This window comes from Gopherus evgoodei, unplaced genomic scaffold (assembly GCF_007399415.2).
Source record: "Gopherus evgoodei ecotype Sinaloan lineage unplaced genomic scaffold, rGopEvg1_v1.p scaffold_38_arrow_ctg1, whole genome shotgun sequence".
NCBI classification, from domain to species: domain Eukaryota; kingdom Metazoa; phylum Chordata; order Testudines; family Testudinidae; genus Gopherus; species Gopherus evgoodei.
The window spans coordinates 3,587,025-3,611,900 of record NW_022060059.1 but is presented as its reverse complement, the minus strand read 5'-3'; the positions used below and the strand labels follow the sequence as shown (position 1 = coordinate 3,611,900).

The 24,876-nt window shown below is 47.0% G+C and overlaps 1 protein-coding gene across 9 annotated transcripts in view; it reads left to right on the top strand.

Annotated features, from left to right (window-relative positions):
- LOC115642174 (ankyrin repeat and fibronectin type-III domain-containing protein 1-like) overlaps window positions 1-24,876 on the top strand; it is a 594,195-nt gene that overhangs the window by 429,049 nt on the left and 140,270 nt on the right. For all 9 annotated transcript variants that reach the window (XM_030545633.1, XM_030545629.1, XM_030545634.1 and 6 more), the window contains one exon: window positions 18,454-18,494. In XM_030545633.1, the coding sequence (XP_030401493.1) occupies window positions 18,454-18,494 (41 nt within the window). The remainder of the gene's footprint in view (window positions 1-18,453; window positions 18,495-24,876) is intronic.

The following is a 24,876-nucleotide window of genomic DNA, read 5'->3' as shown; positions in this document are numbered from 1 at the left end:
TCAGGCAAGCTAGAGATAATGAGGTAGTTCAATCAGGGAGGATGAGGTTCTGTTCTAGCAGTTGAGGTGTGAAAACCAAGGGAGGAGAAACTGGTTCTGTAATTGGCAAGCCATTCACAGTCTGTTTAATCCTGCGCTGATGGTGTCAAATTTGCAGATGAACTGAAGCTCAGCAGTTTCTCTTTGAAGTCTGGTCCTGAAGTTTTTTTGCTGCAGGATGGCCACCTTAAGGTCTGCTATAGTGTGACCAGGGAGGTTGAAGTGTTCTCCTACAGGTTTTTATATATTGCCATTCCTAATATCTGATTTTTGTCCATTTATCCTTTTCCATAGCGACTGTCCAGTTTGGCCGATGTACATAGCAGAGGATCATTGCTGGCATATGATGGCATATATTACATTGGTGGACGAGCTGGTGAATGAACCGGTGATGGTGTGGCTGATCTGGTTAGGTCCTTTGATGGTGTCGCTGGTGTAGATATGTGGGCAGAGTTGGCATCGAAGTTTGTTGCATGGATTGGTTCCTGAGCTAGAGTTACTATGGTGCGGTGTGCAGTTACTGATGAGAATATGTTTCAGGTTGGCAGGTTGCCTGTGGGTGAGGACTGGCCTGCCACCCAAGGCCTGTGAAAGTGTGGGATCATTGTCCAGGATGGGCTGTAGGTCCCTGATGATGCATTGGAGAAATTTCCAGTACATGCATGGAAATTTCCACTACATGCATCTGACGAAGTGGGTATTCACCCACAAAAGCTCATGCTCCAAAATGTCTGTTAGTCTATAAGGTGCCACAGGACTCTTTGCTTCTTTTACAGATCCAGACTAACACGGCTACCCCTCTGATACTATATCGGTGCTATATATTTAAAGTTGTACAATCCCCTAACAAGGATGCAATTGCACTGGGTATAAAGGTGCTTTTGCAATATAGCCATTCCTGTATGAAAAGGAGAATAAGCAATACTGAGGTTAGACATCTTTATAGCAGTATAACTATAGCCGCACTTGGGGTTATACCAGTATAACTGTATCGGTAAACAATTACACCCCTAACCCCATGGTTATACTGGTCCAAAAACTGTGTGTAGACCAAGCCTTAGTCTCCTCTTTTGCTGCTTCATTGATTTTAGGTAAGCTGTTCCCCAAGGTGATCTGTAAGGCTGAGGAGGAGACAGAGCTGTCTAGGGTTGGAAGATAGAACAGATCCACATTGAGAAGGACAGGCCTTCCAACAACATAGTGTTCCTAGCTCCTTATTGGAGAATGTGGAAATGGAGAGTAGCCAGGTTATGGAGAACGTCTATAACAGCACAGCATCACCACCTGCATCGTCGTGCTGGGATACAAGGAGATGGAGCATGTGCAATGTCTCCGGCCGCAGCACCTCCACCTCTAAGTCTGTCACGCTCACTCTCCCTGTTCCATGCCTGGGGGATTGGTAGACGGGCTGGGCTGCTATTCCTCTGTCTTAAGAGGCCCCTTCCATCATGCTGAAATGTTTCTGTATAGCAAGGAATTCTCTTCCCTATCTCTGGAGGCTGATGAGCTTTAGAAACAGACTTGAGCATCATCTAAAAAATATATGTTTAGAAATACACCGAGCACGATAAAACTGACTCCTCTGCATTATTTCATTAGGGGATTTAGAGTGTGCTTCCTAAACCCTGAGTCATCAATGCAATGAGCAAACAAGGAGAAATGTGCAAGGCTGTGCTCCAGGTGACTCATCCAGAGTGGTGAGGAACTGTGAAGTGGGGCTTGGATCTGGGAGCTGTTGATTTAACTCACTGTCACCACCCTCCATTCCTTGTTTCCTTCTCTCCTGGGCTCCAGCTTGCTTTGCAGGAATGACAGGTCAGCCAGAACCTCAGTGGCTTCTGGAGTTATTTTAGGAGAGGCAATCTGCTTCCTCCAGCACCACCCCTCTTCAGCACCTGGCTGTGCTTTTACACCAGTCTTCATAGAAACAAGAAAGCAGATGGCCTAGTAATATAATGAGAGATATAAGTATAGGGTCTAAATCCCAGATCATTTCATGCCCACCTCAGGGATATGAATCTTTCCTACCACCAGGGAGTCAAGTGTCAAACCTTAGAGGCTTCATTCCAGGGAGCTTCCTCCTTTGTCTGCTTCAGTCATCAGGCGCAGGTTGGGTATCACAGAACTTGGACATGAATCAACTAGACCATCTCCCTGTGAGGGCAGGAATTGTCCCTTCTGCATGTTGCTTAGTGCTATATCTAGGCAGCTTTTAAAAATCCTGAGTGATTTTAAAAATCCTCTCCATTCTGGAGACTCTTCTAAACTCTAATCTCAGCATCAGGACATTTTTCCTGACTAAATTTCACCTATTTTTCATTTCATTCCACCTTCCACTGACTCAGTGCTTGGCCATTATAGTCCTTATGGCAAATTTCACCATATTTGGCAGCATCTGTACTCAAGACAATCTGAAGTGTGCTGGTAACATTCCATGAGCATTATATTAAATACTTACCTACAATCCAAATATGACCAGTCTATCTCCTGGGCTCTCTTCTGAGATTAGTGTTGTTCTGTGAAAAAATTAAATCAAGTTTATCTGGCGAGATTTATCCTTTGTAATCCCATCTGTTTATTGTTCCTGGTTCCATTGTCTTGTAGGTGAACAACAATAGTGTTTCTTCACTCCTATAAAGCACTTTCATCTATAGATTTCTAAGAGCTTCACAAAGGAAGCTTAGTGTTGTTATCCCCATTTTAAAGATGGACAAACTGAGGCACGGAGAGGGGAAATTATTTCCTTAGAGTTCTCAGCAGGCCAATGGCAGAGCTGGAAATCCTGGTTCCTTGTCCAGGTCTGATTCACTGGACCGCATTACTAGAATTTTTTCTTATTTGTTCTATTTCACTAGGGATTGTAGATAAGTTTTTATGAACAACAATTAGCAGGGTCATGCCTTTTTTTTTTTTTTTTTTTTTTAAGATTAGTCCCTCATTTGCTTTTCTCCAGCCATGCAGTACTGCCTCCACTCTCCACGACTCTTCAGAAGTAGTTGTATGATAAGTGTGGCAAACTCAGGACACTTAGCTACCAAGAGAGGGGTAGTAATTAATCCCAGAAGGCTTAACCATGGAGGAATAAGGTTCAGCTGGAACAGGGGTTACCAGGGAGCTAATTAGTTTCAGCTGGCCCCAATGGCTGGAGACCTTTTTAAACCCTCCCTGGCAGGGAAGCAGGGGGGAGGAGAGAAGTAGAGTAGCTGCCAGTGAGTAGGGGCAGCTGAACTCTAAAACTTTTCTTGCAAGGCAGATTGGACTCTCCCCAGAAGGAGAGGACAACAGAACAAGGGCCTGACTGAGAAGGGATCAGCCAGACCCTGCGCGACTGTGAAGGGCTTTTGCTTTGCCCAAGCCTATGTCTCCAAGGCTGAGAAGGACTGAGCTAGCAGAGGAGAGACAGGTACTTTGCCACACGTGGTGTCAGGGGTGGGATGTACTAGTGAGTGAGGCTCGGTGGCAAGCCATCACAGGGCAAGGTAAAAAAAATAAATAAATAAAAAATTTTGGGGGGCGGGGGGGGGGGAAATGGAGGATGTACTGAAGGCGTTGATGCAGGCCACCGCGGCTCAACAAGAGGCTACCCGAGTACAGGTGGCGGCCCAACGAGAGTCCGTATGGGTGCAAGAGGAGACCAACCAGCTGCTGATGAGCCAGGCGGCCCAAGATCAAGCCACCCTGACCGAGGTAGTGAACCAGTTGAAGGCCCTGACCACGATGACACACGCAGCCCAGGGGACCCGGCCGCTACGGGCAAGCAACTACTTACACAAGATGACAACGGATGACGATATAGAGGCATATCTCCTCGCGTTCGAGAGGACGGTACTGCGGGAGGCCTGGCCCCAAGACCAGTGGGCAGGTCTGCTGGCTCCATTCCTGTGTGGGGAGGCCCAGAAAGCCTACTTCGACATGACCGCAGAAGCAGCTATGGATTACCCTCGGCTGAAGGCGGAAATCCTGGCGAGGGCAGGCGTGATGCCAGCCATAAGGGCCCAGCGCTTCCACGAGTGGAAGTACCGGGAGGACAAACCACCGAGGTCCCACTATTTGATTTGATATACCTTGCGCGGAAGTGGCTCCGCCCTGAGGCCCGTGGGCCGGAGAAGGTAGTAGGAACCCTGGTATTGGACAGGTACATGAGAGGGTTGCTGCCGGACATACGGGGGTGGGTCCGCCAAAATGATCCCTCCTCTTATGATGATCTAGTTGCTCTCGTGGAGAGCCACTTAGCAGCCCAAGAACTTTCTCAGACCATCGAGCGAGGAAGGCGCCAGTATCGGAGACCAGCCTCTGCACCGAGGCCCCGGTTTGCCCCAGCTCCAGGCCGGAAAATGGAGGGGAGGCAGGAGGCGGAGGAGCCGCCGGCAGTCCCGGAGAGACTGGAGGACTGGGGAAGAAAGGCTCAGGGGATAAATCCCAGCAGCCTGAAAAATAGGGGGCTGCCCTGAGGGGGGTACCGCTGCTATGCCTGTGGTGAATTAGGGCATATTGCTGCCCAATGCCCTAATCTAGGAGAGCCCATGCAGTGTGAACTGGGAGATATAGTGGGACCATGCGAGCTAATAAGTCTAGTCGGGGTTACGATGGTCCCCCATAGGTACACTAGGCCTGTTAAGCTGAATGGTATAGAGACCACAGCTTTAATAGACTCGAGAAGTGCAGTCACACTGGTCTCAGGGAAGCTGGTCAGGCCGGGCCAACTATCCCAGGCCAAGCGCTCGGGAATATCCTGTGTACAGGGGGTATTTCAGCTATTACCCGACCGTCCCCGTATGCATAGAAGTTCTTGGGAACCCCACTGAGTTGACAGTGGGAGTCGTCCCGAAACTCCCTTACCCTGTCCTTATTGGAGGAGACTTCCTAAGGTTTGATGGCCTACTCCCCGGGGACGAGGGAGAAGGAAAGAAGGACCCTGGGACCCGAAGGGTGGCCCAGATCGGGGACCCTCTCCCCACCTTCCACGAGTTTAGCCAGGATGTGTTCTTCCCGCCGGGGAAGTCCAGGAAGACTCGGAGGGAATAGAGGGCTGATAAAAGGAGGGGGACGAGGATCCTGACACGGTACCTGACGCCTACACTGGCAGGGGAAAGAGGGAACTCAGCTGACAGCGGGACTGGGTCGGCCAGCTACAACCCAATTGTTGGACAGGGTTCCCCAGGCGCTGTCCCTGAGGGGGAGACGGAGGTAGACCCCCCCAAAATAGGGCCAATAGGGACTGCACATGGGACTTTTGGTCAGGATCAGGCCAATGATCCCATATACCACAACATTTTAAAGGAAGTAGTCGAGGTAAATGGGGTCCCAGTGGAGGGGAGAACTAAGGGCCCAGGGCCGTATTATATGATTAAAAAAGATCTTCTGTATAGAGTAGTCCGCGTCCAAGAGCAAGTCATCGAACAACTCTTGGTCCCCCGGAAGCATCAAAAAGCAGTAATGGATCTGGCCCACAGTCATCTATTTGGGGCCCACCTAGGGATGGATAAGACCCTCGATCGGATTCTACAGAGGTTTTTTTGGCCTGGTATTTATGCGGCCATCCGGCGATATTGTTCCTCCTGTCCGGAGTGCCAAATACATGGGCCCCGACCATATTTAAGGGCCCCTCTGGTACCTCTGCCAATTATTGAGGTTCCATTCGAACGAATAGCTATGGACATAGTGGGGCCATTGGAGAAGTCGGCCCGGGGCCATCAATACATCCTGGTAGTACTACATTATGCCACCCGATACCCCGAGGCCATTCCCCTACGGAATGCCATGTCCAAGACCATAGCCAAAGAGTTAGTCCAGATATTCTCCAGAGTAGGGATACCTAAGGAGATCCTGACGGACCAAGGGACGCCCTTTGTTTCTAAACTGATGACAGACTTTTGTACCATGCTCCACATACGGACCCTCAGAACGTCGGTCTACCATCCCCAGACCGATGGCCTCGTTGAACGTTTTAATAGGACGTTGAAGAGCCTGTTACGGAAGGTGATTAGCCACGACGGAAAAGACTGGGATGCCCTGCTACCTTATGTACTGTTTGCCGTACGGGAAGTTCCTCAGGCTTCCACTGGATTCTCCCCCTTCGAGCTGTTATATGGTCGACACCCCAGGAGCATACTGGACCTGGCTAAAGAAGACTGGGAAGAACAGCCGAACCCAGGGAGAAACGTTGTGGAACATATGCTGCAAATGAAAGACCAAATAACCCGAGTCACCCCCCTTGTGCGCAAACACATGGAGAAGGCCCAAGGGACGCAACGGATGTACTACAATCGTCAAGCACGGTCCCGGAAGTTCCAGGTGGGGGACCGGGTGATGGTGCTCATACCCACGGCGGAGAGCAAGCTCCTGGCCGGATGGCAGGGGCCCTATGAGGTAATCGAAGCCATAGGAGAAGTTGACTATAAGGTCCGGCAGCCAGGTCGCCGGAAGCAGGAGCAGATCTACCATATAAATCTGCTGAAACCTTGGCGAGATAGAGAAGCTCTGGTAGCTGCGCTGGGGGCACCATCCCCTAAGGCAATCAGCCCAACCTGGTAGGAATATCCCTGGAGCTGACCCCGGAACAACGATCCAAAGTGGTCAGCCTGATCAAATGCAACCAAGACGTGTTCTCGGAAAAGCCAGGCAGGACTACTGAGGTTCACCATCACATCTTCACAGAACCTGGAGTGAAGGGGCACATCAAGCCATACCGGATCCCGGAGGCCAAGAGAGAAGAGATTACAAAAGAGGTCAGGAAGATGCTGGCCTTAGGAGTCATTGAAGAGTCTCATAGTCAATGGTCCAGTCCCGTGGTTTTAGTGCCTAAGCCAGACGGCAGTATGAGGTTCTGCAATGACTTCCGCAAGCTAAACAAGGTGTCCCGATTTGATGCCTACCCTTTACCCAGGATAGATGAGCTGATGGACAAACTGGGAAAAGCCTGTTTCATGTCTAACCTTGATCTTACTAAGGGCTATTGGCAGATCCCCCTGGCTAAAGCCGACAAGGAGAAGACGGCCTTTGCAGCCCCAGAAGGACTATGTCAGTACACTGTTCTTCCCTTTGGATTGCATGGGGCCCCCGCTACCTTCCAGCGGCTGATGGACAAACTGTTACGGTCCCATGGGGAGTACGCTGCTGCCTATCTTGATGATGTCATCATATATAGCCCCGACTGGGAGACGAACCTAAGAAAGGTAGAGGCAGTCCTGCATACCCTGAGAAAGGCCGGACTGACTGCAAATCCCTCCAAATGTTCGATCAGGTTAGCTGAGGCCAAATACCTTGGATATATTGTGGGGAGGGGCGTGGTGAGGCCCCAACTCAACAAGCTAGATGCCATACAGAAGTGGCCCCGACCACTCCGGAAAAAACAGGTCCGAGCATTCCTGGGACTCATGGGGTACTATAGACATTTCATTCCCCACTTCGCCACCAGGGCATGCCCATTAACGGACCTGACCAGGGCTCGGGGCCCAGATATAGTAAAATGGTCTGCTGAGGCCGAAGCCGCTTTTGCAGATCTGCGAACGGCCCTCTGCACAGACCCCGTACTAATAGCCCCAGACTGGAGGGAGGAGTTTATCCTGCAAACAGATGCCTCTGAAGTAGGGCTGGGGGCGGTGCTTTCACAAATGGTCGGAGTTGACGAACACCCCATCCTCTTCCTCAATAGAAAGCTCCTGCCTAGGGAACGGAAGTACGCCATAGTGGAAAAGGAATGCTTGGCGGTAAAATGGGCCGTTGAAAGCCTCCGCTACTATCTACTGTCACGGAGGTTTACCCTGGTCACAGACCATGCCCCATTGCAATGGATGCACCAAAACAAGGACAAAAATGCGAGAGTAACGAGATGGTTCCTATCGCTTCAACCCTTCCACTTCACGGTGCGACACAGGTCGGGAGCCCAACATGGCAATGCGTTTGGCCTGTCGAGGGTGCACTGCTTTCCAACCCAAGTAGCCCAACCCCGTAGTGTTGAGCGGGGGGGGGGGGGGGGATATGTGGCAAACTCAGGACACTTAGCTACCAAGAGAGGACTAGTAATTTGTCCCAGAAGGCTTAACCATGGAGGAATAAGGTTCAGCTGGAACAGGGGTTACCAGGGAGCTAATTAGTTTCAGCTGGCCCCAATAGCTGGAGACCTTTTTAAACCCTCCCTGGCAGGGAAGCAGGGGGGAGGAGAGAAGTAGGGTAGCTGCCAGTGAGTAGGGGCAGCTGAACTCTAAAACTTTTCTTGCAAGGCAGATTGGACTCTCCCCAGAAGGAGAGGACAACAGAACAAGGGCCTGACTGAGAAGGGATCAGCCAGACCCTGCGCGACTGTGAAGGGCTTTTGCTTTGCCCAAGCCTGTGTCTCCAAGGCTGAGAAGGACTGAGCTAGCAGAGGAGAGACAGGTACTTTGCCACATAAGCAAATGTTAACTGATTCCCTTAACACCCTGAGGTGTAAGTCATCTGGACTCACTGATGTGTAGATATTCCTGCTTTTGCAAATATTCCTTTACTTAGTTTCTATCCGTGTAGACGTGCGGACTCACCCCTGCAGTGCCTCCTGCTGGTGACTTCTGGGAATTAGCTCACTGCCAGCCAAGAGCACCCTGCAGGCCAGTGATCCACCTGTCCTCTGGCCTCTGTGTCCCTCCCTGGATCCCGGTGCCCCTTTAACTGGAGTGCTGCCCCCTGGCAATACCACAAGGTTCTGGGTCTCCCCCTCCCAGGAGAACCCTCAACCCACTACCCCCACCTTGCCTCAGTATCAGGCTACTGCCAGTCATCATCTAGTCCCTACGCCCTGGGGCAGACTGCAGTATCAGCCTACTCATCACTGGCAAGGTTAGGTTTGGGCCTGCTGCCTCTGCCTACTCCTGGGCCACCCTCTGTAACCCCCAGTTCTTGTTGGCTTCTGCTAGGCCGCAGCCTGGGACTTTCCAGGCTGGAGCTCCCCAGCTCCTCTGCCTTTCCCCAACGCTGCTCCATGCAGGTACCCTATCTCTAGCTCCCTGCAGCCAGGCCCTTCTCTCTCTGAATGCAGAGAGAGACTGTCCCTGGGCCTCTGGCTCAGCCTTTTATAGGGACCAGCTGGGCCTGATTGGGGCATGGCCCAGCTGTGGCTACTTCCCCAATCAGCTTAGCTTTTCCCTGCCACAGCCCTGTTCCTGGCTGTTTTAAGCCCTTCAGGGCAGGAGTGGGTGTCCACCCCACCACAACCAGGGAGAGGAGGTTGGCCGATGGGGACTCCTGTGACTGTGGGGCTTGTTTCCGATCCTTAGTCTGTTCACGTATCCGGGCAGAGTTCCTCTGTGCGGTGTCTACTGGCATCGAGGAGCAGTGGGCGCTGTCCGGGGTTCTCTGCTCGGTGTCCCCATCAGGTTCCCTTCTTATGACCTTCTGACCGCACTGCTGTCCCCTGAAATCAGTTGGGTTCTGAGGTCCTGTAGATCCTCCCTTTAGGCTGGGGGGGCGATCTGTTAGCACTGGGCAGGCTTCTGCCCACCCAGTTCCCAGAAACCCAGTAGGTACAATCAGTAACTAAATTTCCAAGGTACGCCTTTTTCCTTGATTTTCAAAACCTCTTTATCCTTATTTTTCTTGGTGAAGATGGATTTTAAATCAGGCAGAAATGGGACCCATGAATCTTCATTTCAGTAAAGACACCTCCCTTTGAAGGAGAGATGAGACACACTCAAGAGGTCAGGAATTCCCAGTTTCCTATAACTGGGTGAAGTAGCTCTTTCGGATATAGCTGTCTTCTACAAGAAGTGTATTGAGCTAGCATGTGTGCAGCATTTTGAAAGCGTGAAAGTGCTATATAGGCGATAGTACTGTTACTGTTGTTGTTACTATTATTAATATATTAGGACTAACTGCTATTCCAAAGAATTGGTAGTGAGTCTCTGTTAGCTAAAAGACAGCTGGACTGGTAGGGCCCAGTCTTATTCCCAGTAAAGTCAATAAGAGTCTCCCCATTGATGGGGATTGTCAAGGTTTCTTTCCCCACTCTGAACTTTAGGGTACAGATGTGGGGACCTGCATGGACACTTCTAAGCCTAATTACTAGCTTAGCTCTGGTATACTGCCACCACCCAGAATTCCAGTGTCTGGGGCACTCTCTGTTCCCCCAAAACTTCATCCCCTCCCTGGGTTGCCTTGAGGGACTTGACCAATTCCCTGGTGAACACAGATCCAAACCCCTTGGATCTTAAAACAAGGAGAAATTTACCATCCCCCTCCTTTCCCCCCCCACCAATCCCTGGTGAGTCCAGATCCAATCCCCTTGATCTTAACACAAAGGGAAATTAACTATCCCCTCTCCTTTCCCCCACCAATCCCTGGTGAGTCCAGATCCAATCCCCTTGGATCTTAAAACAAAAAAAAATCAACCAGGTTCTTAAAAAGAAAGCTTTTAATTAAAGAAAATTTTTACCTTTTCTATCTCTGTAAAATCAGGATGGAAAATGCTTTACAGGGTAATCAGATTCCTATAGACCAGAGGGCCCCCCCCAGCCTTAGGTTCAAAGTTACAGCAAACAGAGATAGAATCCTTCCAGCAAAAAGAAACATTTACAAGTTGAGGAAACAAAAATAAGACTAACACGCCTTGCCTGGCTAATTACTTAGAAGTTTGAAACATGAGAGACTGATTCAGAAAGATTTGGAGAGCCTGGATGGACATCTGGTCCCTCTTAGTCCCAAGAGCGAACAACAACAACACAAAGAGCACAAACAAAAGACTTCCCTCCACCAAGATTTGAAAGTATCTTGTCCCCCTATTGGTCCTCTGGTCAGATGTCAGCCAGGTTTACTGAGCTTCTTAACCCTTTACAGGTAAAAGAGACATTAACCCTTAACTATCTGTTTATGACAGGGATGGTATAATAAGATAGCCTAATTTTGGCAATTAATTTGTCTTTGACTACTAGCGACAAATATGCCCAATGGCTTGTGATGCGATGTTAGATGGGGTGGGATCTGAGTTACTACAGAGAATTCTTTCCTGGGTGTCTGGCTGGTGAGTTTTGCCCACATGCTCAGAGTTTAGCTGATCGCCATATTTGGGGTCGGGAAGGAATTTTCCTCCAGGGCAGATTGGCAGAAGCCTTGGGGGTTTTTAGCCTTCCTCTGCAATGTGGGGCACCGGTCACTTCCTGGAAGGTTCTCTGCACCTTGAAGTCTTTAAACCGTGATTTGAGGACTTCAATGGCTCAGACATAGGTTTGATACAGAAGTGGGTGGGTGAGATTCTGTGGCCTGAATTGTGCAGGAGGTCAGACTAGATGATCATAAGTCCCTTCTTAGCTTAAAGTCTATGATTCTATGACTTCGCTGGGAATTGGACTGAGCCCCTTATTGTGGATTAAGCATTTCAAAAAGTGCCTTCTAGAGGTGTCCCTATGATATGGTCATTTGAAGAAGTAATGGGAGTCTTTCATGGAGATGCTGTGGACAAGCAAAAACTTGGTGCTCACTCTGAAAGTCTTTCTCTTACTGCAAGGGGGTGCGATCCCTGGCTGAAGACCATGTAGCCGTTGAAGTGGGATGTGACTGGGGCTGATGTTGGGTAAGGTGGGAGTGCTTTTGGATGAGGCCATCTCCCAGTGATAACCATTGGGAAGTGAAGCGGGCTTGCTAGGAGAAGGCCGTTTTGAGCGAAGACAAGGATTTGCAAGTGAAAGCTGATGGGGAAGGCTGTTGAGAAGGAGAATGAGTTCTGCAGGGTGCTGATTAGTAAAATGAGGTTACGAATGAAGACTGGTAAAAACCAGGTTCCCCATTAGAAGGCTTAAGAATGGACAGTAAGATGTGCTCCCAGCACTAAGGGCTGATTTCAGGTAATCCAGTTTACCTATACAGTGCACAGACTTCTTGGGCTTTGGGCTGCTGCTGCTTTGGTTGGCCGGGTCGCAGCGGTATTGTACTGTAATGTTCAGTGTAGGTGCTCTTGTCACCGTAGGTGCTGAGCACCTTCCAGCTGTGCACTAAGCAGTGTGACTAACCTCTGTCACACATGTTATATTCTTCCAGTATTGGTTAGCTGGGGTATTTGCCTATATGTGACTACTTTTCTATCAGTGGGTAATTAACAACCTCTGCTGGAAGCATCAGTGCCCTGACATTCGCCACCCAAGGAAAATCCACACAACCTGGGCAACCAAAAAGATGGTCCTCCCACAGGGCAGGAGGACATACTGACCAATCAAGAACAGAGGCTTGCCTGTGTTTGCTTAGGGGCAGAGCTGGGTGAGACTGGGACAGTGCCTCAAGACTAAGCCAGAAGCCAGGACCTGGCCCTACGTGCTACAGCTAAGGTTGCATTTGAAGGTTGTTTTATTTCCTCTTTGTTTCAAGGCAGACTCAGGCAGGGAGCGCCACAGTGCCATGCATGGCCCTGAAGGGGGCATTGCAAAGCAACCCCACCTCCCACACTGCCCCAGAATGGATGACCGGGTAGTTATGCATTCTTTGTCTTTCCATTTATGGTTCCAGAGCAATTCCTGGGAGCTGCCTTGTGTGACTGGCTCAGACTTTCTGTCTGAGGTCACTGCACCAGAAGAATGACTTATTTCTAGGGTGCTCATCACCATAGCAATGGGTTTGGAATCAGGTGCTTTCCGAACATATGCAAAGTGGGGAGAGGCCTCCCTGAGAGCAGAGTGGTAACATGCACATCTCCAAGAGGAGATTTCAAACTGATTGCAGATGAACGTTGTGCTGGTTCATCGCCAAACAAGAATGAGGAGAACCCATCTATCCCCTAAGCAGATAGAGGTAAGAAACCGTTTTCAGGCTCTCTGCACAGGTACTACTGCAGAGAATGATTTTGAAGAGCCATCTGAGGGAACGGATCAGAAGGAGACCCCATTGACCAGAAGGCATGAGATGCATTGTCCTAGAGATGAGGGTACCACCACTCCCAAAAGGAGGAGACAGGTGGTGGTGGTCGGGGACTCCTCCCTAAGGAGGACAGAGTCATCCATCTGCCAACCAAACCGAGAGACTCAAAGTGTGCTGCTTGCCAGGAGCTAGAATTCAGGATGTGACGGAGTGTCTGCTGAGACTGAACAAGCCCTCGGACCACTACCCCTTCCAACTTCTCCATGTGGTTACCAATGATACTGCCAAGAATGATCTTGAGCAGGTCACTGAAGACTGTGTGGCTCTGGGAAGAAGGATAAAGGAGTTTGAGGTGCAAGTCATGTTCTTGTCCATCTTCCCTATTGAAGGAAAAGGCCCAGGTAGGGACCTTCGAAGTGTGGAGGTAAATGCATGGTTACGCAGGTAGTGTCGGAGAGAGGACTTTGGATTCTTCAACCATGGGATGTTGTTCTGGGAAGAAGGATTGCTAGGAAGTGTTGGGAACCACCTAATAAAGAGAGGAAAGAGCATCTTCGCAGGCAGGTTTGCTAACCTCGTGAGGAGGGCTTTAAAGTAGTTTCGCTGAGGGATGGTGACCTAAGCCCTGAGGTAAGTGGGATACCTGGAGGAAACACAAGGAGGAGGGTGCAAGGGGGGAGGCCTCCTGATTCAAACTGAGAAAGTAGGGCAATCTGCTAGTTATCTTAGGTGCCTGTACACGAATGCAAAAAGCCAGGGAAAACGAACAGGAAGAAGTGGAAGTTCCGGCACAGTAGAACAACTAGGATGTGATTGGAATAACAGAGACTTGGTGGGGTAATTCACATGACTGGAACACAGTCATGGATGGGTATAAACTGTTCAGGAAGGACAGGCAGGGAAGGAAATGTGGAGGAGTTGCACTGTATGTAAGAGAGCGGTATGATTGCTCAGAGCTCCAGTATGAAACTAGAGAAAAGCCTGTTGACAGTCTTTGGGTTAAGTTTAGAACCAAGAACAACAAACATAGACCACCGGACCAGGAGGATGAGGTAGCCGAGGCTTTCTTCGAACAATTAACTGAAGTTTCCAGAACACATGCCCTGGTTCTAATGGGGGGACTTCAGTCACCCTGACATCTGCTGGGAGAGCAATACAGCAGTGCACAGACAATCCAGGAAGTTTTTGGATAGTGTTGGGGACAATTTCCTGGTGCAACTATTGGAGGAACCAACCTGGGGCCTTTCTCCTCTTGACCTGCCGCACAAACAGGGAAGAATTGGTAGGGGAAGTAGAAGTGTGTGGAAACCTGGGCAGCACTGTCCATGAGATGGTTGAGTTTAGGATTCTGACAAAAGGAAGAAAGGAGGGTAGCAAGATACGGACCCTGGACGTCAGAAAAGCAAACTTCAACTCCCTTAGGGATCTGATGGGCAGGATCCCCTGGGAGGCTAATATGAGATGGAAAGGAGTCCAGGAGAGCCGGCTGTATTTGAAAGAAGCCTTATTGAGGTCGCAGGAACAAACCATCCCGATGTGCAGAAAGAATAGCAAACATGGCAGCCGACCAGCTTGACTTAACAGTGAAATCTTTGGTGACCTTAAACATAAAAAGGAAGCTTACAAGAAGTTGAAACTTGGACAGATGACTAAGGAGGAGTATAAAAATATTGCTCAAGCATGCAGGGGTGTAAACAGGAAGGCCAAAACATAACTAGAGTTGCAGCTAGCAAGGAATGTGAAGTGTAACAAGGGATTTCTACAGGTATGTTAGCAACAAGAAGAAGGTCAGGGGAAGTGTAGGACCCATACTGAATGGGACAGAGGATTTGGAAAAAGCTGAAGTACCCAATGCTTTTTTTGCGTCAGTCTTCACAGACAAGGTCAGCTCCCACACTGCTGTCCTAGGCAACACAGTATGGGGAGGAGGTGAGTAGCTCTCAGTGGTAAAAGAACAGGTTAAGGACTATTTAGAAAAGCTGGACATGTACAAGTCCATGGTTCCAGATCTAATGCATCCGAAGGTGCTGAGGGAATTGGCTGATGTGATTGTAGAGCCATTGTCCATTATCTTTGTAAACTCATGGTGATCGGGGGAGGTCCCGGACAACTGGAAAAAGGCAAATATAGTGCCCATCTTTTAAAAAGGGAAGAAGGAGAACCCAGGAAACTACAGATCAGTCAGCTTCATCTCAGTCCCAGGAAAAATTGTGGAGCAGGTCCTCAAGGAAACCATTTTGAAGCACTTGGAGGAGAGAAAGGTGATCAGGAACAGTCAACATGGATTCACCAAGGGCAAGTCATGCCTGACCAACCTGATTGCCTGCTGTGATGAGATAACTGGCTCTGTGAATATGGGGAAAGCAATGGACATGATATAGCTGGATTTCAGCAAAGCTTTTGATATAGTCCCCCATGGTATTCTTGCCAGCAAGTTAAAAAGGTATGAATTGGATGAATGGACTATAAGGTAGACAGAAAGCTGGCTAGATTGTTGGGTTCCTCAGGTAGTGATCAACAGCTCGATGTCTAGTTGGTAGCTGATATCAAGCGGAGTGCCCCATGGGTCGGTCCTGGGGCCAGTTTTGTTCAATATTTTTATTAAAGATCTGGACAATGGGATGGATTGCACCCTCAGGAAGTTCACAGATGACACTAATCTTAGGGGAGAGGTAGATATGCTGGAGATTAGGGATAGAGTCCAGAGTGAACTAGACAAATTGGAGGATTGGGCTAAAAGAGACCACAGTAATGTGTCCCGTTTTAGGCCCCCCACTACAGAAAGAATGTGGACAAATTGGAGAGAGTCCAGCGGAGGGCAACAAAAATGATCAGGGGGCTGGAGCACATGACTTGTGAGAAGAGGCTGAGGGAACTGGGCTTGTTTAGTCTGCAGAAGATAAGAGTGACGGGGGATTTGATAGCTGCTTTCAACTACCTGAAAGGAGGTTCGAAAGAGGATGGAGCTCGGCTGTTCTCAGTGGTGGCAGATGACAGAACAAGGAGCAAAGATCTCAAGTTGCAGTGGCGCTGGAGGGGGGTGTTCTAGGCTGGATATTAGGAAACACTATTTCACTAGGAGGGTGGTGAAGCACTGGGATGGGTTACCTAGGGAGGTGGTGAAATCTGCATCCTTAGAAGTTTTTAAGAACCGGATTGACAAAACCCTGGCTAGGATGATTTAGTTAGTATTCATCCTGCTTTGAGCAGGGGAATGCACTAGATGACCTCCTGAGGTCTCTTCCAATCCTAATCTTCTGTGAGTCTATAAGCTTTGAGTGAAAGTCTGCTGGAAATAGGGCAGTAGCACATCCTACCTATATGGGGCTGGGTGCATATTGCTTCCTACCCAATGTGCTTGGACAGGCACTGAAAGGCTTAGAAATTCTCAATATAGAGGCAGTGTAGCCACTTGCTTTTCAAACAAATAGTGCAAACAACCAGTGGGTCCCATTGAGGCAAGGAGGCTGGTGTTGTGAATGCAGTGGGGGCGGTGATTACTGCTCCATTGATTAGTATTCTGACTAGTTGCTTCTCACTGTTTTGGAGTTAGCCTTAGCTATTGCCTGGCAACCATAGTGTAAAAGTACAACACCAGCTTCAGAGTTCAAGCCTACTCCTCGCATGCACACACATCCTCTCCTACTCAACTGCCGACCCGGAGCAGGTGGCTGTATTCTCCCTGCTAAACCATCCTCATCTTCAACTCTGCAAGGAGAAAGATTGAAAGGGGAGAGGAGGGAGCTGGACAATAAGAAAACAAGCAGCGAGAGCAGCAATGAGCCAGTACAAAGAGGAGGAGAGGGTTCTTAGCACTGGGACGATGGGCGGGGCTTGCTGAAGCTAAGGTTTGGTCTGCCTGTCTGTCTGTCTTGCTGTCTCTCCCTTGCCCGAGCTCAGCATGAGTGGGATACCTGCAGCTGCTGAAAATCTGCTTGCTAGGCATGGCTCTGCTGGTTCCCCTCTCCCCTCCCTTCCATGGCCGTTTGCTGGTGGAAGTGCTGCTGGCAGCACCTTGTCTGGCCACGGCCACTGCCCAGAAGTCCTTGAGGTTTGGTTTTTGCTAAGTGTGCCCCTCTCCATTCAGATCTCTCACATAGGGCAAGCGCTTGCCCCCATTTAATTTGCATCCCTGAGGTTTTGCCCTGTCAGGAATGTGTCCCAGAGCAGAGGAGAGCTAGATGTGGGGCTCTTCTCACCTGCCTGGGACTTGAGTGACATGTCTCTGGCTCCTTTCTCTAAGGGCCGAGAATGATGTGTCTGCATGTATTTCCCCCCGAATCAGCTGCTGGGGTAGCCAGGAAAGATCCGATGATGTATGGACATGTACAGTGGGTACAGACTCACCGTACACATAATCACACCTCTTCTCACTTGCACCTCCACACTTTCCCTTTCTCTCACACACTTGCACACCTGTCACGCACACCCTCTCTCCCACACACTCTCATACCCTCTCTCCCACATGCAAATAGGAATTCACAGAAGCTAGCTGAATGCGTGCCAAAACACACTGCCTTTGCCAGTGCAGAAAATCCAAGCCCCTTTGGAAATTCAGCCTGTGGTGTTTTCCTTCTGAAAGACTGAGACAGGGCAGGACCTGCTTTGGAAAATAAAGTTCTTAGACTGTCTCAGAGCAGGTGGTTTGGGATTTTGTGAAACTTTTAATAAATGGTGTTGTTGGTGAAACCACAGTAACCCATATACACTTGGAAAACAATAGCACATGGGAATCTCTCTGTATGTCACATCATCTTTTCTACTGGCAGTTGTGGATGCATGCTTGGAGTTCTACACAGTTCGTACTGAGTTGTTGAGACTGGGACTTGGGAGACCCAAGTTCAGTTCAGACATGCTGTGTAACCTTGGGCAAGTCAATCACTTAATCTGTGCCATACTTCCCCTTCTGTAGCCTGGGGACAATAGCACTTCCTTGCCTCAGGGGGTACAATCCAGTAACCAGTTCATGATGTGTTCAGGTGCAGGGTGAGGCAGCCAGATAGGGGCCAAGGGAGATTAGGATGCACAGTGAGTCAAACTGCATCTATGAACCTTGGGCCTGGTGGCATTTCGGCTTCTCTGAATACAGAGCTTGTGAATCCCTCCCGCCCTTCTGCACAACATGCTCATTGAATGTCCTGAGAAATGTTACCACTCCAGCCAGGGGCATCACAGCCTCCTGTTTGTCTGCAGGGCTGGTACTACTGAGGCAATGGCAGTGCAAGCCGTCCCCGCAGAGTGCTTGTAACCTGACCTCTAGGAGTGAGAGGATCGTTGTGTCTGCATGACCTATTCAGTCCTTGGTCTCCATTGAGATTCCCTGCAGGGGAGGCAGTGAGTACAGCTGCCAGTGGTGACTCCTGCCGCCCATTCACTTCACACAAGCCACTGAGCAGCCATTAGGCATCCATGATTTTCAATGGCTTGTGGTGGAAGTTGAATTTGAATCCAGGCCCTGGGGGTGAAAGGCTCCATGTGCCATTCCCATTCCTACGTGCACACACGAATGCTTTCAGTTGTTCTCTGTGCATGGGACAGGTCTTCCTGGCAGGCAGGTGAATGAAAGGGTCTTAAAGAAACGTGTCTGTTTTTGTCTTTCAGAGCCTTGGGTCAGCGGACAAGAAGGACTTTTTCCAACCAAAGTAAGTGCCAGTGGCCTCTGTTTGAGAGTGTGTGTGTGCACCTGAGTGGAAATTCACGATTGCAACGTATTATTGAAAGAAATACTGTATCTCACTAAGATTAACCATGTCAATGGATAAGAATAGCTTCTGCAATTACACTTGCTAGGACAACACTGCAAGGGCTGTCAGTCACTTTGCTTCAGGGCATATGCAAATCCTCAGATGAGGTCAGGAAGAATCAAGGCTGCTGGGCCTGGCATCAGGGTCCAGGCTGATGTCCAGTGGCCTCAGAAGGAGGGGGTTGCAAAGATGGTCTTTCCCACCTTTTCTACGCCTTGCTCTGGAATTGTCCTGAACACGGTGTGGTTGGTCTGGAGACTCTGGTGCTGTATGTTGTAAGTGGCTGGTCTTGGAGCAGAGCTTTCACTGCCAGTATTTTGACACAAATATTTCCCTCTCATTCCATCTGATACAAGCCACCACTTTTGAGAGTAAAATTTGGGGAGAGGAGTCTTTGGAGCCACTGTATCAGTAGTCATAGACATAGGCTCTCCTAATATACCACTGGACCAGCAACAGAGTAGGCAGTTGGCAGAACAGTGCATTCCCTGTCTACATGGACCATTGCTCTGATCCAGCATGGCCATTCCTATGGGACAGAGTGAATAAAGCCCTTAAACCATTTTCCACCTCTGGGCCCCTGACTGAAATACAGCCGAAGCTCTCATCTCTATGGAATTTGGCTTGTTATACCAAACATGTAAGGCCTTTCAGTACAGAAAGGTACCTGTAGAGCTGCAGAATGTGAAGGCTTCCTGTTTGAAATGCAGCATTGCCAATGTGATCTTTCAATAAGAGCGACTTCTCTTACAAACTGGAGAGGTACTTACAGCATCCGGTCATGACTGGGAGGGAGCCATTCCTGTGGCCCTGCAGCACTGTGATGTCAAGCATTCATTTGTGTGTGCATAGTCTGTTGTCATCACTGCTCTGGCCTTTTTCGTAACCTTCTGAACTTTTTCAAACTGCAAAAACAGAGTGTTGAGGTATTTCTGGTGACGGAAGCTGTGGAAGTGAGCTGTAACTTTTGGGAACAGCACTGGAATTTTCTCCTTCAAGGGGATGGGATTGGGGAGAAATGTCTTTAAAAATAGAGTTGCTCTACTATTTATTTCTCCTGGTTACTTTCCAAAGAGATTCTCCAGAAGGTTCCTTTTCAGCACTGTGTACAAAATACGTGGTGAGCATGAGACAACAGCCTCTGTCACTGCCTTGTCTGATTACTCTTAGCATCAGAATAGACGCCTTTGGAATTCTAGTAGAATTTCAGACTTCATCATGGCGTGTCTAGCAGCAAGCATTGTTTGCTATCAGGGTGTATTTGATTTAAATCACTAGTCAGGAAGACTTGATTTAATCATGGATTTCTACATAAAAGTGCATTCTTGTTGGTTGTTATAACCTTAATAGATATTCTTCACAACTCAGAGATAGATGTAGGTTTCATTTTTAGAAGGTACACACTATACATTTTTAAAGTGATTTATTTTGATAACTTTTCAGATTAGTTTTACAGCTATATCAGAAAATGAATAATTGTTTGGTTATTTCATTTACCAAAGGTAATTGAAGCAGATATTCAACATGTTAATCATTAATATTTGAAGGATTTTCTTGCATGTTGTGTTAGGAGGAGAACATCACCAGACAGATATTTAAATTGTTTTATTTATCTAAAATAATGTTATATATTTTGGATTTTCTTCTTCAACAACAAACATAATATTTTAACAAAACAAGCATGTGAATTTTTGAATTTAGTTAAACATTCAAGTTTTTTTAAATCAGGTTTGTTTTTGTTAAAACTGTTTTTAACTAAAATAGTTAAGTGAAATATTTAAACAAAAAAAAATTAAATCGACTATGTCAGCCAGGTCAACATAAGAAACTGAAAATATTGGTTTCTGCAGCTAACTCGGTCATTTTCACCTTCATTTTCCTGTCTGTTCATAATCTGGAAAAGAAAAACAAGCTTTCCTGCTTTTTCAGGTCCCGAACAATTTCTCAATTTGGAATGAATTAGTCCAAAGGAAGAAAATGTTCTTTCTACACTGTCAGAAGAAGCTTCTGTTGTTAAAAGTGAGATTATCATTTCAGCAGTCTCTGAATCCAAGTGCTTGAGTGACTTCCCCCAGTTCACTAGTGTGATTTTCTTTAAAACATCGTCAGCAAACATATATTTCTTGAATGGTTCATCCTTAGCTCTGAAGTTTATTATAGTTGGCATTATGAACCATCCACTCCCAGTCTTTATTCAGGCCTAATTTGATGGTGTCAAATTAATTTGCAGTTCTGCTGTTTCTCATTGGAGTCTGTTTTTGAAGTGGGGCAGAAGGAGAGGCCCCGAGATAGTACAGACTCTTCTGCCGGGCTAAGAGTATAGCTGGATAGATTAACAATATTGCTCGGTGAGTTAAGGGAACCACTGTTGTGACCCTTGTGACATGTAGAAGTTTAGATACACTAACACTAACCCAGGAACCAATCCCTGTAACAAACCCCATTGCCAACTCTGTCCGCATTTCTATTCAAGGGACAGCATCATAGGACCTAACCACATCAGCCACACCATCAGGAGCTCATTCACCTGCACATCTACCAACATGATATATGCCATCATGTACCAGCAATGCCCCTCTGCCATATACATTGACCAAACTGGACAGTATCTACTCAAAAGAATAAATGGACACAAATCTGACATTAAAAATTATAACATTCAAAAACCAGTAGGAGAGCACTTAAATCTCCCTGGACACTCAATAACAGACTTAGAAGTGGCAATTCTTCAACAACAAAAACTTCAAAAACAGACTCCAACAAGGAACCGCAGAACTGGAATTAAATTGCAAACTGGACACCATCAAATTAGGCCTGAATAAAGACTGAGAGTGGATGGATCACGACAAAAACTAATTTTCCCTCTGCTGATACTCTCACCATCTTGTCAACTGTTTGAAATGGGCCACCTTGATTACACTGGCCTCATTAGCACTACAAAAGTGTATTTCCCTCCCTTGGCATTCACCCCTTCTTGTCAACTGTTGAGAATAGGCTACTTCCGCCTTAATTTAATTGGCTTGTTAGCACTGACCCCCCTACTTGGTAAGGCAACTCCCATCTTTTCATGTCCTGTGTATTTATACCTGCCTACTGTATTTTCCACTCCATGCATCTGATGAAGTGGTTTTTAGCCCATGAAAGCTTATGCCCAAATAAACGTGTTAGTCTCTAAGGTGCCACAAAGACTTCTCATGATGTTGTTTCATTCGGGTAACCAGGCCTTGCATGTCTTTGTTGCACTTTTTGCATTTTGCATGCATGCCTGTCTTGCCCACGGGTAGAGGAACTTCATTAAAATATTCCCAAACTGGGTCTCTTTTATGGCCTGCTGCTATTATAGGTTTTCCCTTCTAGTAAGAGAATGGTATGGTAGATCTCAAATCAATGAAGGCTACACTCAGAAAGACCTCAAGACTTCTGGAATATGCTGCTCAAACAGTTTAACTTTTGTTTCTACTGCTTGTCCCTCCCTTCTCACATTTATCTCCAAACTTCTTCTCCTTGTCCAAATCTATTCCTCCCTGAACAATCTTCTATTCATTGAACCTTTTGAAACATTGCACTTTTAGAGAGAGTTAAGGGATTGACTCTCTGTACACAAATTTGCAGAGGGACAATAGGGTTGAGGTCTTTTATTTCTCACCTCTATATATAATTTATTGATTTATTTTAAAACATTTTTGCTGTTAACAAGCATGTTATCTCTGGAGACACAAATCTACAGTTTGATAACTGCAAAACTAAGCATCTCTGATGGTATCTTCTAGACTGAGCACTGAGTTCCATTGGGTAGATAGAAAGATTAACCTAAATAATCTATACAGAAACCCCTGGAACCCCATAAGATTGAGTCCCTAATCCATGAACTATTGGAACTCATTTAAAACTTTTCTTAAACATTACATGACTATATTGTCTCATACTATAGAATTAGAATTTATAATCCCTATTCCATAATGAGATATCTTTGAGGTATAGTGTATCTTTATCTTTAGATAGGGTTTTCCTCAAAAAGCATTTTATCAAAAAAATCTGATTTAAATAAAAGATATCTGATTTTTTTTAAATTGATTTTTATCCACCCTGTTTGCAGTTCATGGTGTGTGTGTGTGTGTGTATATATTTCTTCAATTCATCCATCCATCTACATTCCCTTGATTTGTCTATTGCCAAGATTTGCAAAAAGAAATGCCTAACATTAGGCTCCTAATTCCATATTTAGAAACCTAAATTACAGGAGCTCTCAATTCTTTGGCTTCAGAACAGGCATATGCTGGCACAATTTTTAAAAGTCAGTGGAGCTGCTGAGTGCTCAGCCCTTTTGAAAATCAAAGCACTTATTTAGGTGTTGAAACGTCACACAGGTTTCTGGAAACTTTGAGGATCCATCATGGCGTTATGACCCCATGCTAGATGTAGTGAAGAAAGTGAAGCACCTGCAGCTGAGGACTTTGAATTACATTTGTAGCCTTATTAAGAATCCTCTGGTGTTTGTCTATTGTGTGTTGCATTGAGTACATGATTTTTGAGACAAGAAAAGCATACCTTTTTCATGCTCTTGTGAGACTTCTTATCAGAAATGTGGGAGGCAAATATTGGAGATTATTTTTAAATGTAGGGGCCAAATCATGGCCCCCCTTCCAAACCTCACCCTGCAGGAAAACCCAATAGATGGGCAGAGGGACTCCCTGAGCTTCCTACAGATCATCCCATCAAGGAACAAGGGATGATTGCCTGTCGCAGAGAGTATGCCCTTCTCCACCCATTGAAGATGTATTTTCCTATCTCCAGACTTCTAAGCCAATTCTCAAAGATCTGAATCCTTAGCTTCACCTCCAGGCAGCTATGAGAACCTCAGTGTTTCACTGAATGGGCTGTGATATCTTACCATGACCTAACCAATCATAAGACACGACACAAGTTAATTTGCATCCTGCTGTCCTGTGTAAGATTCTTTGTGAGTTGTCTGGGGATTTGTGTTACACTTACAAACAAAGCTGCATTTGACAGGTACAGCTTCATGGCTGTGACACACAGCCAGCATCACTGCTGTCCATATTGACTTTTACCCCAGCTTGCTGCCACTGACATTGTTGCTGTTTCAGATACAATCTCTATGACAAAGCACTGTCTGGCCTAGCGAGGCTGTGCAATACATGCCTGATTCTGCGGGGTACTCCTTGGAGTCAGCGTGAGCAGGGGGTGCTATGGACTTGTCAGGGAGTATTCAGCATCTGACACAATTGGATTCTCCTTGTTGGAATAGGATATGCATTCTCATCTCCTCCCCTTTGTTCTTGCTCCTCAATTCTGCAGCCACACCCACACATCTGGATTCTTGTGTTCCTGCCTCTGCACAGGGTGCATTCTGTTCTGTGCCCATCACTGTGGTACCTGAGCCCCTTACAGAGATTTAAGCAATGTCACATGCATCTGTCAAATATGGTTCTCTCTTCCTATTTCCTCTCCCAAGTGCAGGATCTGGGTCCTAGATTGCAGAGAATCTGTCTTGGTTTGGTTTGTAAAGCAAATGTGCATTTATGTACTCCATAAGTAATTAAGAAAAATCTTTGAGAGGCAGGGCATGCTAAGGGCATTACAGTTATAGTCTAAATAAATATAGTGCAGTGCCAGAGTAACTCCCATCGATAGTAAGATCTAGACAGACTGGAGCTTGCTCTTAGGAATTCAAACTGTAAAGGCGCTTAGTTATTTCTAAGCACAATTTATTCACACACCTCTTATGTTTAATGTGAGTCTTATGTAGTTTAGCTGCTGATACTTGGCGGTGTGACAGTATTCTTCCTTATCTGTTCTCAGGTCTACATAATTCGTAGGTGAGGTTCACACTGAAGCCTTATACTCTTATATAACTCTCATTTTTTAGCTACAGCTCAGAAGAAAACATTTGGAAGTACTTTTTTAAAGCCCTTTTCGTTTGTTTTGCCTTGCAATGTTCGTTACGTCAGTACTGCTCTCCATAGCTTTTGCCAGTCTTTTAAAGACAGAATGTTTGTTCCTAGGCTAAGAACTTCCGCAGTTTTGGCTTAGAGTGAAGTTTTATTGTTGAATTATTATCTTCTAAAACCCTGGCATTTTAAAGGACCTGGAAAGGGATATTTACCCCTTGAAAGCGTCACATTCCGTCATAACAACGCTGCTGTATTTCTGTGAGGGACATTCATTTGCATTTCTTCTATAATTCAGACATTATAATAAAAACAACGACAATATCAGCACACACACATTACATTTAATGTTTTCTTCGGTGGGTGAG